This window comes from Oreochromis niloticus, linkage group LG22 (genome assembly GCF_001858045.2).
Source record: "Oreochromis niloticus isolate F11D_XX linkage group LG22, O_niloticus_UMD_NMBU, whole genome shotgun sequence".
NCBI lineage: Eukaryota > Metazoa > Chordata > Actinopteri > Cichliformes > Cichlidae > Oreochromis > Oreochromis niloticus.
Genome location: NC_031985.2, coordinates 214,440 through 228,539, shown reverse-complemented (window position 1 = coordinate 228,539; position 14,100 = coordinate 214,440). Strand labels below are relative to the sequence as shown.

The 14,100-nt window shown below is 41.1% G+C and overlaps 1 protein-coding gene and 1 long non-coding RNA gene across 3 annotated transcripts in view; both read right to left on the bottom strand.

Annotated features, from left to right (window-relative positions):
• Window positions 1-5,317, bottom strand: part of LOC100700616 (E3 ubiquitin-protein ligase RING2-A) — a 10,443-nt gene extending 5,126 nt beyond the window's left edge. Inside the window, exons 1-5 of one of the 2 annotated variants that reach the window (XM_019355764.2) lie at window positions 5,000-5,317; window positions 3,731-3,837; window positions 3,324-3,484; window positions 2,816-3,040; window positions 2,195-2,515 (exon numbers count right to left, since the gene is read on the bottom strand). In XM_019355764.2, the coding sequence (XP_019211309.1) occupies window positions 2,195-2,515; window positions 2,816-3,040; window positions 3,324-3,484; window positions 3,731-3,808 (785 nt within the window). In that variant the 5' untranslated portion in view covers window positions 3,809-3,837; window positions 5,000-5,317. The remainder of the gene's footprint in view (window positions 1-2,194; window positions 2,516-2,815; window positions 3,041-3,323; window positions 3,485-3,730; window positions 3,838-4,999) is intronic. The other variant, XM_019355765.2, reaches the window with a different exon arrangement.
• Window positions 5,318-6,709: 1,392 nt separating this feature from the next.
• On the bottom strand, window positions 6,710-7,391 carry LOC102077362 (uncharacterized). Its single transcript, XR_268438.2, has 3 exons — window positions 7,314-7,391; window positions 6,927-6,983; window positions 6,710-6,825 (listed from the first exon to the last, which is right to left on the bottom strand). It is a non-coding gene; the product is annotated as an uncharacterized LOC102077362 (long non-coding RNA).
• Between the last annotated feature and the right edge of the window lie 6,709 nt (window positions 7,392-14,100).

Sequence of the window (14,100 nt, the reverse complement as noted above, 5' to 3'; positions counted from 1 at the left end):
AAAGACTTGATATTTTACCCAAATCTAAAATTTAACATACATATTATATAAAAAGTGCGGACCATTAATTCACTTTATTCATTCATTCATTCTTACCACACTCCGTATGTATGTGAGCGTGGGCTGTAGCACAGCCAATCAAATTAACCAGATTTGAAAAAAACAAGAACAAAAACGCTCGAGCCAAAAATGCTTCCAAGAGTAATTTCTTTCGGGTACATAAACTACGAAGTAGTCAACAAAAAACGAAATGCAATATGCAAAACATGCAAGAAGAGAATCACAGACGGAGATGGAACAACTTCCAACTTTGTCCGACATTTGAAGTTGCATAAAGAACGGTAGGTGGTGCTTTTTTTTTTTTTTGCTACGATGAAGTAGCTGACTTAGCTAACTTCATCTTATTAGCAAATGTTCTTCGGGCTACGTTGATGATACTGTTTGGCTTTAACAGGTATGATATGTTTGTCATGCTATTTTAAATCCGGTCCTGCAAGCGCATCCAAGAATAACATGCAACTTGTTAGCTCAGAATTGTCGGTGAATGGTGAGCAGGGTCCGTTTCAGAAAGTGGGTTCTGTAGCTGTACTCAGTCTCTCTCCGTCTCCTCCCCATCATTAACCCCGTAGATTTAACCCACTTTAGACTGACAAATATTTATTTTACCATCACATCACAATTCAAAATCACTGTGTTTAATTTGCAATTAGTGTATGGTCGTGTTTAACTTTTGCATGTCTGAGCCTGGAAAATTTTTTTTTTTTGGGTTAGAAAATCTGGCCCACCTTAGTGTGTAACTGAGTAGTCCTGCTATACATGGCCTTTTTCTTCTGTCATTTATGTCAATACATCAAATAAAATACTTTGATCTTATATTATTAGCTGTTGTTTATTTGCAAAGGTTATTCTCAACAGGGATGCTAGACAAAAACGGCGTTTTCTACAGACAGCCTAGCATACGCTCTCCACTTGCGAGTGAAAAAAGAAAAAGAAAAAACACCCCTTCCCTATTGGTGTTAGAGTTTACCATGTCAGCCAATCAAAAAAATGATAAGGCAACATGTGACATTTGGTTGTTTAGGGAGAAGGGGAAGTTTTTAGGAGTGACACCCGCGACGGAAAGTGGGCGAGCGAAAGAAAGAGAGAGAGAGTTCTCATATGTGAGACATTAGTGACGTTTAGCGTGTTTGGAGGCTGTAGTTAGTTTGTTGTGTAGTTATTGTTTTGTATTGTGTGTCGGTTAGACTGCTGAATTTCATATTTGATCTAAAAAAGCTGTCAAAGGCAGATTCCAGTGTAAACGCTGTCTCCACATAGAAAACTGGACTGTTGCACCTCCAGTTGTCAGACCTGCAGGGTTTAGGCCTGTGGTGTTCTCCTCTGTCTTATACTGAACACAAACTACATTTTTTGGACTGGCACAAATAATTTGTGTGCCTTCTTATTTGATGCAGCACACCTGATTGTTCTGTAAATAGATTTAAATGGTTATATAAAAAACGCCTGAGGCCTTGGCTGCATTTTTAGGTAAATAGTACCATATAACTTTGTTGTTTGCAAAACTTGTGCATAATTTTTAGAAATGTACAATTTCTATTTGCATTTCAAGTTATGAAAATGATTCGTTAAACATGTAAAAAAAATATAACTTTTTTCTACTCGGATTCTGAATTTTTTGTCTGAATTTAGATCAACTGTGCTAATATAGTATACCAAAATGAAAAAAATAACTCAAATTTCAGATATTTGAGGTTGTGCTGAAAATAATGATACCAAACAAGGCAAGAAAAACATATTTTAAAAGTGAAATATAGAAGTAAAATCAAAAGTAGTCAAGAACGGCCAATTATACCCGGGACCCCAGAGGGTTAAAAAAAAGACTTGAAAGGACTTGAAATTCAAAGTTTCGGACTTGGGACTTGACTTGAAAGTTGTCTGTCTTGACTTGCGACTTGACTCTGACTTGCTTGACTTTACTTGAGACTTGACTTGTGACTTGAGGATAAAGACTTGGGACTTACTTGAGACTTGCAAAACAATGACTTGGTCCCACCTCTGTTTCTAGTCATTTACCTGGTTTTAGCTGATTTTGGTCTCTGCTATCTCCCGGAGAGCAGTTTAGCCGAGCAGGTGACTAAATGATTCACATTTTCAGTATAAAATGTTTGTTCAGCTACTTCAGAAAAGGTCTGACCTGGTCTGGTTGTAGTCCTGGGCGTGGACCAGCTGTGGGTGTGGTCTGAACACCAGCTCGATCTCAGAGGACGGCCCCTCTTTGTGGCGTCTCAGAGGGGGAGTCGGGCTCTCACTGTCCACCTCAGGCCCCGAGCCATCCTCGGACGGACGTGGCCGCTTGCGGCTCGGCCCGGCCTCTGGAGGCGTCTGACCACAAGGGTGGGGTGTGTGCGAGGGGGCGGAGTCGTGGGAGAGGTGTGAGCGGGAGTCCCCGTTGTCCTCCCCACCACTGTAGGTGGTGTTATCACTCTCCTGAGTGGGCTTCTTCACCCGGTGGTTCCTGCAGCCCCAAGGTAAACACATACAACAGTAATTATCATTCAGAGGGGAGGGGTTTAAACGTACAGGGTGTGGTCAGTTGTCATAAGAGCAGCGGTGTTATTTAGTCAGAAACAGCAAGAAAAGGAGGAGCTGGTTGAGGATGGGTTGCAAAGCAGCTTGCAGGCTAAAGCAGTACAGTATATATTGAGCCCTGCAAGTGCAGCTCCGCGCCCCGCCCGAACCCTGCACTGCATTCAGGAGGATCAGCGGCGCTCCCTCGAGCGCAGAAGCGTGAAGTCATAGAACTGATCCGTGTCACCTCTCGGACCTGTAGCGGGCCTGCTGCCGGAGCCCCTCCTCGATGCTGGAGCTCAGCGCCTCCTTGTTGTGCAGCCGGTTGAGTCGTTCAATGACGCGGCGCTGGTGGGCTTCGTACTCGTCACGACTCGGGTAGATCTTCGAGATCAGTGCGTCGAAGTTTGAGTCTCTGCGCAGCGAACGCCTAGAAACCAGCTTCTTCCTGCAGGTTGGACACTCCTTGTTCCTGCAGAGGGAGAAACGGCCTGAAGCTCTGAATAATCGTCTTTTACAGAAATGTGCTGCAATTAAAATCAGTCACTGACCACATTCAGCTACACGAACATTACCGCGACACATTTAACGCTACTTTGTCCTTGTTAGGGACGATCGCAGCATTTCCACAGCAGAAAACAACTCATCCAAAGTCAATTTGGAGATAAATTTTAAAGTATTTATTATATATTGGCCAAAACAATCTATGTGAACACGGCGATCGTGAATCAGGAACAGCGGCGGCTCGTGCTCACCCAGATCGCAGCGCGGTGACGATGCAGTCTGAGCAGAAGCGGTGCAGACACTCTTTGGTGGTCATGGTGTTCTTCAGCATGTCCAGACAGATGGGACACATGAGCTCGCTGTGCAGAGAGCGAGGAGACACAGCTACCTCCGTCCCGTCCATGATGGCCTCCTGAACACACCAAACATGTGAGAACATTTGCTGTTCTTCATTTCTGCTACATCACAGTTGGTTGTTTTAGCTGAGCTGTTTATTTTCTATGTTTTAGTATTTCTATATCTCCCTGTGCTCTGGGAATGTGAACAAAGTTTATAAATTCATTTATTCTTCAGCAAATATCACAAATAATTTCCTCACAGTTTGCTAAGACACTGCCTCTATTTAGCAGGGAGTTGCTGGGCACACAGACAGCTTTACCTGAGGGCTCCTGTGCAGCTCGTACAGACTCAGCTCCCAGGTCTTACTGGGAGCCTGGATGTTTACAGGAGCTGCCATGGCTGTGCTTCCTCCCCAATCAATCCTCACTGAGAGACAGGAGAGAAAACACAAATCAGATGCACTCTTCATGTGTCAATCAAATAATTAACTTTTATTACAGACTCAAAAACACAGAGAAATCCACATGAAGACATGCAAATATAATTCATTAAAGAAAGATGGCTTCAGCAGTACCTCCAAATGTTGGACTGGCAGAATAACTTAATCCTGTTTTAAATGTATGAACTCGTGCAACAACAAACATTTGAATTTAGTCTCATCAATCATCAGCAGCACGTCCACAACACATGTGCAGTAGAGCCTGAGTGGCTGCACTTACACCTGGAGCATTCAAATCTACCCACAAACATGTTGAAAGATGCAATACCAGCAATGTGGACTGTCAAGACTAAAACCAGTCATTGAGCAAAGACAACTGTAATATATGTGTTAAATACATATTTGCTTGCTGTGAAATAACATAAAAGGAGTGGTGATTTCTAAAACTTCAAGTGTATGATAAGCTGAAAATAAATACACAATTTCATGTAGTTGAATGGTTTATTGGAAAGAAGGAAAAACACTGAAAGTTACAAGTGTATTGTGCATGAAACAAATTGAAACGTGGCGATAGAGCCGTGCACATGTGTGTCACGAGTTAAGCTCGCTGTATAATAAACAGACACAAATGATCACTGCTAAATCCAGATCCGTTAACTGTGGAAACTGCCTGGTCTCTCCGCTACAAAGCTTTTTTCGGGCTAATTTCTGCAAAATGATGTGCAACATTTGATGAAACCTGGTGGAGCTGTGAGAAGAAGAACGGATTTGATTTGGTGTGGCAGTGATCTTGCAGTTATTCACGCTTGCATGTGTAAATATCTCTGCTTTCTTCGCATGTTCTCATCTTTTTGGATTTCTTCAGTTTTTAAATGATTACAAACGCGCCGGATTTATTCTGAAAACAAAACCATGTAACTTTACAGCAGCCCCGCGGTCTCTGCTGATGTTCTGTTGAGAACCACAGTTTATTTTTAGTTCCCACAACAGGAACTCACCAACAGCTGCCAGCCTTCAAACCTCCTGCAAGGACCGAACATTTCCTCAAGTTTGTAAACTTTGACTCAGTTTTGCGGATTTAACAGCCAAAAGCTTCACATCCGTCGATGCGCACTGAAAAGGACGAAAAAGAGGAAAGAAGAAACTCACCTGACGTTTAAGTGACGGCAGCTGACACCGCTGCACAAACAGAGCCGCTACACCGCTACGAACAGCGCGCAGCGGGGCTCGGCTTCCCGCCACAGTCTTTACGATGTCGGCGGAGGGGTTTTAAGTTGTCACGGAGCCTCGCTACAAAACTACAGCGGCCAAAAATATCAAGAACGAAACATTTTTCGACAGTCATAAGCTACTTAACATTAGCCGTAGCCATCTTTTCCCTTCTTCTTCTGCGGCTCCCGGTAAAGCTGCTCACCGCTTTGCGGCGGCAGTGCCCCAAACGGCAGTTTTGAGTATTGCAGTGCAGCCAGCACAATCCCAGACTCGCCAACCACACACGTTTTATGTGCTTTAAAACAAAACAAACAACAGGGTACCAAACATTGGAAGTCCTTTAAACGTAACAGACCCAAGGATCTGTTACATTTAAAGGACTAGCTTGTAGGAACCATTTAATCTACTTTAATACTCAGATTCTGACCTTTACTGTTTCACAGACTTAAACAGGAGACTCCCACAATTTCGACTTTAACTGTAGGATATTTTATTAAAGCAGTTTAGCAGGAGCAAAGCAAAAGCAGAATCAAATAATAATGAAAACAGAATCATATGACCTGAAGTATACTCATCTAATTAACCTGCTCAGAGCTAATGCTGACCCTGTTATTCTTAACACAGGAAATCCTATTATATATGAACATTCAGTCCCATATCAGTATACTTGACTTCATGTTAAACCACACATTTAAAAAGTCAGACATTATTTTAGATGAGTGACTCCTCTGTGTTTTTTCACTCTCACACTCCTTCCTTATTTCTTCAAACACACACACATTATTCAGTCTGAGTGATTATTATAGATTATATTTTCTTAGCCACTCTCAGACACTACTGTGCTAAGTTCAAAGATTAATGAGGTCCGGGGACACAAAATTCACACATGAGGACAGACATTTTCAACACTCTAACTCATTTCTCACATTCATTTCTTCCTCATATGAATCAGACTTATACTTTGATTTATAGCTGTGATTAAAAATAAAGATGCTCTACACACTCCAAACTCTGCTTCAGCCCTCTGCATCATTTTCTACACATAAAGCTAGATGAACCGTTTAACCGCTCTCAGATGTGCTGACAAGCAGGCTGAGGGCACTTCAACCTCCCTCCGTTCCACTTTCTTTGACTCAAAACGAGCTTTTTCATAAACATTGTACTTTAGTTGGTTAGTTTAGCTTCCCTGCCCTGCAGAACCCCTGCTGTGGTTCACACAACTGGGTTCATGAACATTATTATTATTGTTATTATTATTATTATTATTATTATTATTATTATTGTGGTCTAACCTTTTCAGCACTTCATTACTTTGATGTTATTTAAAAAATATGTGAACAAATGCATGATGAGAAAATGAAGTAATGATATACCTCATCAAAATCGACCATATTTCACTGGGCTCCACTGATCAGGCCATACTGATGAATCTCTTTATACAAGTGCAGCAGCTATGACTGTCACTATGACAGAAGTCAGGCTGATTGCAACAACTGCAGCCGCTTTGGCAGCTGTAGTTGTTGTTGGAGCAGTTGTGGTTGTTGTTGGGGCAGCTGTGGTTGTTGTTGGAGCAGTTGTAGTTGTTGTTGCTGCAGCTGTAGTTGTTGTTGTTGCAGCTGTAGCTGTTGTTGGAGCAGCTGTGGTTGTTGTTGCTGCAGTTGTAGTTGTTGTTGTTGCAGCTGTAGCTGTTGTTGTTGCAGCTGTAGCTGTTGTTGGAGCAGCTGTGGTTGCAGACGAGTTTGAAGACTGTGTGTTGGCGGAGGCTGTTTCAGAGGGTTAATGATGGATACATTTTACATTAACACCAAATTTCAAATCCATCTCCTGCATACAGAATGATTTGTGGTTATTTTCTTGAACTTACCCACAAACAGAAGTAGGATGGCACAGATCATCATCATTCTGGAAATGTGTTTGAATGCTTTAAAGATAAAATGACCGATTGTTATTTGAATGTAGAGTTTTTAGAGTTCGCACTGTGATACACAAAATTATATCACATCAAATTTAATGGAATTAAGAAAAGATCAAATATATTTACTTAACTGAACATTTGGGATAAATAGAATTGAATAAAAATGTTAAAAATAGCCTTGATAAACTAAACCGTTTGACTGAGAATATCTGAATAAAAGAAATATAATACCATAAAAATCATGCAAAACAAAACAGATCAGTAAGGTTGGACTTGTACAGCAGAAGCTTACAGGACTGCAAAATGTGGTGAAACATTCAGGATGAGGTGACTTACAGTCTGCCCGGTGCTGAGCTGTCTTCCTCTCAGTGACAGAGGCCGTGCTCTTCACCGATTCCAGCTGTTTGTTTAATCAGTGAGTTATCCAGGAAAGCCAGCTTTTATACCCACTCAGAAATCTGCAGGAGCATAGATAGGATCAGGTGCTGAACAACAAAAACACAGAGTCAAACAGGTTAAGCAAATGTTTTTGCATTTAGGGAAGGAAATCTGGTTTTAGTTATAACATCTATGCTGATGTCAAAATGTGTTTATTTATCTGCAGAGCTTTTCAGCTAACACTCATAATTTAATTCTCTTCAGGTATCAGTTTTATTTTATTTCTTTAATGTGAAAAGAGTGACCACATCTATTTTAAACAAATGTAACTAACATGTAATGTAGAGGAAGCAGACACACACACACACACACACACACACACACACACACACACACACACACACACACACACACACAGGTAAGGAGATGTAGAGTCGAAGAGAGGAAACCAACTAACAGGACCACTGTGGATGCAGGTGTTAACAGTTCATTTGTATACATCTGTTTCCTGGTTGTGTGTCTGCACACAGTTGTGAGGAAGAGGGATGCTACATGTAAGCAAGTCACAGAAGAAGGTGCTTACCCTCTGTCTTCTCTACATCAATGTTAACAATAAGAAAAACAAGTAAAGCACAAGAGGGAAGAAAGTATGAGTGTCATGACCGACTGATCTGGAATATGTGATGCGTGAGACTTCAGCTGTGCAGATGTCCAGTAGTAGAAACTGTTATGTGGGAGTCCATCCCTGTTTGTAGTGTCTGTCTGAGGCATTTTGGAACAAGTGAAGGTTTTCCAGAGAGCGTGGAAAACCGCCCGGTGAATCAGTGTTAGTCAAGTTACTTGAAAAAAGTAATTAGTAACTAATTACTGATTACTTCTCCAAAAAAACTACTCCTGTTACTTTACTGATTACTTATTTTCAAAAGTAATTAGTTACTTAGTTACGTTTTTAAAAAACATGATACACAACCTGAATAAGTAATAAAGCAACAGACCTTTTGCCAGGTTTGTATTGTTGGATTGTCATTTATGCTTAGAAACATATACTCATATATTCTTAGAGGTGTATAATCAATTGCATATTGATAGGATGTCTGATCCTTAGTAGTCTGTGTGCGTTCCAGAGCACTCTGGCATACACACACATCCTAAGCTCATGAGAGAGGTCGTACCTTCACGGTCTGATTTAATGAACCTATGAATAACCTATGAATATTCAACCACAATAAAGAGCAGTGCTACGGGGGAGCTGACTGAGAGTGACTGGAGTTCGAGCGACAGGAACAGCGCTCGTCTTGGTTATCTCCCTTGTGCACGAGATCACACAAAGAGTTTGTTGATCTGCACACGTCTGTTGCTGCCACAGACGTCGCACGTTCGCACGTCATTGTCATGAGACACTCTCACAAACAAAATCCCGACGGTTTAGTAACGCAGTAACGCAATGTGCTTACGGGAAATTAACAGTAATGTAATTACTTTTTTGGCAATAGTAATTCCTTAGTTTCCTCGTTACTTGAAAAAAGTAATTGGATACGGCGTTACTGCCCATTGCTGTTCAGCATCACTCTGAGACCAGCGCTTTAAAGGAAGACAGCAACACAGAGATCAGCGACTCCACAAGAAACAACAAAACAACTTTCCTGTTCATTCAGTATTTTATTATTACTAATGAGGAAATTTCTGTTTGCCTAAACGTTTCTTTGTTGTAACAAAGCCTCTTCAAAATAAATCTTCTACCATTGCAAAGTCTGCTTTTGTAAATAAAGCGCGTTGGTGTGTTGAGCAGCAGAGTTCAGTATGTGGGCTGCAACCATGAAAAACCTGTAAAGCTTCTCTGCCAAGCAGCGTCTTCTGCTTTGGACTCATGTTTGGTGTCGTTGTTTGGATGACTGAAGTCTGAAGAATGGAAACTGGCTGTGTGCATCATCTGGGTAGAGAGCTGTCAGTCACATCTGTCTGCAAACCAGCAGAAGACTGCCTACAGTTCCTAAGTGCTGACTGGGTGTGGAAATGGTCTACTTGTGGTGTCGTCTTCCTCGCGTCCTGTCTCTAACATCCCTCGTTATACGGGGCTTGAACTTCAATTTGTCCAAATAATGCTGCAACTTGGTTTTGTGGAAAGATCCCTTGAAGTCGTCTATGGCACAGCCCGCCTAACCTGATTAGTCAGATGTGGCATGCTTGGAGGAGACACCAACTAACAGCTGTACCAGGGTCCATGTGCATACATGCTGCTAATCAACCAGGCGCCTGACAGCCAGCACCCAGGGTACCAGAAGAATAAGCTGTTGGGCAACATTCAGCAACTTTACATGGACGTAACCCACGTATTCAACTCTGCTGCTCAACCCACAAATGTGGCACCATTTAAGGTGAAATAAGATTTATTGTGAAGAAGCATTATTAGAACAAAGAATTATCCACTAAATACAAACATCCTTACTGTTTTGTCCTAAGTTTGTGGAGTATTATATTGAATAAGCAGGAAAGTTATTTTTTGTTTGTGTTTTTTGTTTTTATATACAATAAATACAAAAAACACAAGAAACATGGCTTACCATCTCTTCTAATTTATCATTTGAATGTCCAGGTAGTTTCACTGTAGGGTCATGCAATAGAGGAGGTGCTAGTGGGAAGTACAGGGAGCACAGCTGCAGGTAAAACAGTGCAGTGTGTAGATAAAGGCAAATGCAAAATGGGTGCATTTCTTGTGTAATTTTGTGCAGACATCAGTCCGTGTGATTATCAACCACACAATCTGCATCTTCTCATGTCCAAATGATGTCATGTGAAAATGTCAGTGTGCCATTCATGTGTACAAGGAAGTCAAAAGAAAAAGACGGGTGATCAGGGAAGTGTAATTATTTTGTCGTGGGGAAATACCAACCCGAGGACATCTAACACGCTCCGAGCTTTGTAACACTCTAATAGTGAAAGAAAAGGTTTAAAAGAGACATGGTTTCAAATAGAAGCATATTATTGAAATAAGTGTCAACATTAAAACAATAAAGGAGAAAAAGCACTGAACAAAAATAAATGACTGTGGCACAAACAACCTATAGGCCTAAGCAACGTCCATCGAACAAATGACAATGACGGACTGAAAAGGGACTGTGGTGGGACTGCCAGCAATGCAGGGACCACAGAAGGAAGAGGACAGACACACGCACACACACACGCACACACACACACACACACACACACACACACACACACACACACACACACACACACACACACACACACAGGAAGACTGAAGAAGCGCCACCACCAAGGAGGTCACACTGCTGACTGGTTGTCCACCCTCAGTTAAAATAAGATAACTCTTTATTGTCATTGTACAGTCATACCTAGTACAACAGTACAATGAAATTGGAAACCGTCCCATGTCAGCACTAAGCACAACTCAACACAACACAACAGTAGCTCAAGATTGATTTTTTGTGCAAGTGCAAGAAAGGTATGAGCAAAAAAAGGAATGAATTAATGAATAAATAAAACAATGAGTGTTTATTCCACATTGTTATTATTATTATTGTTGTATTCTTATCGCCCCCCCCAAAAAAATGTCCAGGGAGGTAGCCAATCAGGTCAGCTGTTAGCATTGATTAAGATAAGATCAGCTTTATTAGTCCCACACGTGGGAAATTTCTCGTCATGGCAGAAAGTACAAGTTTAAGAGCAGTAAAAGTTAAGAAAAACATGACAGAACAGGATAAGATAAAATCAAATATCATACTATACAACAAGAATAAAGTACTATATACAACAAAATAGAATAAAATGCTCGGTTGTAGTAGGAAAAAAAATTGCACATAATATTGCATTTAAGGGAGACTGGGCGAAGCTATCATGGTGTATTGGATGTGTGTGTGTCTGCATGTGTGTGGTCCTCTGCAGAGAGCATGTTGTCTGACAGCAGTGGGGAGGAAAGACCTGCGAAATCTCTTCGTCCCACACCGTGGGTGCCGCAGCCACTGAAGGAGCTGCTCAGTGCTGTCACAGTCTCATGCATGGGGTGGGAGATGTTGTCCAACAGGGATGACAGCTTAGCCACCATTCTCCTGTCACTCACCTCCTCCACTGGGTCCAGAGGGCATCCTAGAACAGAGCTGGCCCTCTGGATTAGGGCTACTGCCCTGTTGTAAAAGCTGTCCTTGAGTCTGTTTGTCCAGGACCTCAGCAGCCTGAATCTCAGCAGCTTAAACACCCGGTGTCCTGGGTGTGTGCAGTCCCATAAGATGCTGCATGCCCTCTTGAGACAGCGAGTGCTGTACAGTCCTACCCAAGAACAGGGAAAGACAGAAAGACAAGTAGTGATCAGTAAAATCACCATTAGCTGGATTTAGCTCAGTTTAATGATAAAACCACTAGAAGTTTATTTAAGGTATAATAAGGAAACAAAAAACAGGAGCGAGGAGAGGGAGGTGCAGTTATGGTTATGAATGTCCTGTTTATTAATAGTTAATAACAATTTCTTTAACCTGTTAAAAACAAGAATTTGGTGCACAAATCTTGCTGCTTATTGCTATTGTTTTAAATCCACACAGGGTCAAAATGACACATAATGGCTGAAATATATACATACACACCCAGCAGTATTTGGTTAAACATTTATGTTTATGTGTAATGCTCATTTCAAAGGGACAAGGCATATTAATTAAGCTGAGCACTTAAATTCATCATGTAAATATGTCAGATTTAGCCATCTGTAGCCCTCGGCAGATCAACAGAACCAAACATTCAGAGTGAATATAATTAAAACACAGAAGCACATGAAAGAAGCACATGTGCATATAGTCTATTAAAGTTAAGACACTAGAATCATTATAAAGTCGTTAGAATCAAGAACCTTTAGTGACATTATTTCAGGTTATCCAATAACCACACTTACAGTACATATAGAGAGAAAAAAGGAAAAAGTGGGTATTGTACTCACGACCTGCTCGATAAGAGAAAACTGACGTTTCTGTAGAAGTATTTTACAGTCCCCTCTGAACAGTGCTCTGGTAGATAGAGATAATGGAGCCTAATATAAATATAGATAATTTAACAATGATGATATGAATTTTGGCTTTTGTCTAATGTTTTGAAGGCCCACTTAAAGAGTCTTTTTATTAGTTGCATTGTGGTTCACTCAGTAAGACAGTATGACTCATAGGTCCACCCAGCAAATTCACCCCATCTCAAACTGTGCAATGAAAGAGAAACTAGAAAAAACTCCACGTCAGACTCTACAGGCCTCAGTGAGCAGGTTAAAGGTCATGATAGCACATTTAGCACAATCACTGTGGGGTCTTTACCTTACAGTATAAAGTTCCTTGAGGTGATTTGGCACTTTATAAATACAGTTTTAAATGGCCGGGTTCTCATATAGTCCTTCTGTAACTGAGCACTCAAATACAACTTACCTCATTCACCAAAGCACGTTCCCCCTGTGTCAGTGCTTTCTATCTAATATTCACACACAATCAGCGATTTGAGGGTTCGTATCTTGCCCAAGGATGTTTGGCATACACACTGGAATCAAACCACCAACCGTCTGATTAGTAGTTGACCTGCTCTGCCGTCTGAGCCACAGCCACACTGGAACACTCACTAACAGTGAATGTAACAGTATGGGAGAAGTGTGCACTCTATTTTCAGTCCCTGTTCGCACTCTTGCTGCAGGACTTTCCAGGGAGCTTTTGGATTTTGTCTGGTCTTGAGTAGTGTACTAACTCGTCTCTCAGTGTGACTCTGACACAGACAGTTTGTGAGATAAGTTATACTGTGCAAAATAGTACTAACACATCAGAAGCTACTAAAAGCAAATGCACAAAAGGAGATGTCTATTTATTATGTTTATTTATTACTGCATAAATCATGCATCTCTATAGAAAATACACATTTTGCTCACTGGGACGTATATGTCATTATCTCAGCGCACCTGCATGTGCGAGTGTACTTGCATATAAAATCACACAGGCGCAGGTAGAGGAAAATGTATAATGGTTTTAGGTAAAAAAAACTTCCTTGTCAATTTACATAAAGATCAAAACTTGCGATAAACATCACAAAATTTGCATCCCTTTCTAATGTGTTCTCAGAGTACATGTGATTGGGGCGAAACATTTAGACGGCCGGTGCCGTCAAACTCAAAGTTAAGTTTTTCATGTTTTTCATGTAAAGTGTCCCACTTTCAGTGTCCCAGCTGTTTTGGAATTGGGTTTGTAGAAGAAAATCATTAACAGTTATTATATTGAAAAGTGTTTTTTAATTTGGGGAGCCATGGTGCTGCACCCAGCTTAGTCTAGTTCTTCACTTCTCAGGCTGATGTTATTCACTCTGTTTTCTGTTGTTGGAACAGCATCTATCATCCGTACTGATGGGGCCTCCTGGTCCTTCAGTTGACTCAGACTCAGTGATTCTCCCAACATTTTCTTCAACTGACAATCATTGCCTGTCTTTAAACGTGTGTCTTAGGTTCAATGTCAACACCATTATGGACTTTGTCTCCTCCTGCTGGCTCTTCCATCTCACTGTGCAGAGAGTGGAGGATTCATTTATGTCTGATGTACAGTTGGTCTTGTAAAGTACTTTATTTGTACTCTTTGATGTTTCTAGAACTATTTTTCTGGGGTTTCTTCTTTCTTCTTAAATCTTTTATTTAGAGATGCTGAGATGCTTTGCGAGCCCTTGTAGGGGAGATACAAGGGCTCGCAAAGGTGGTAAATGTCACCTGGTTCAGGACACTGGCTCA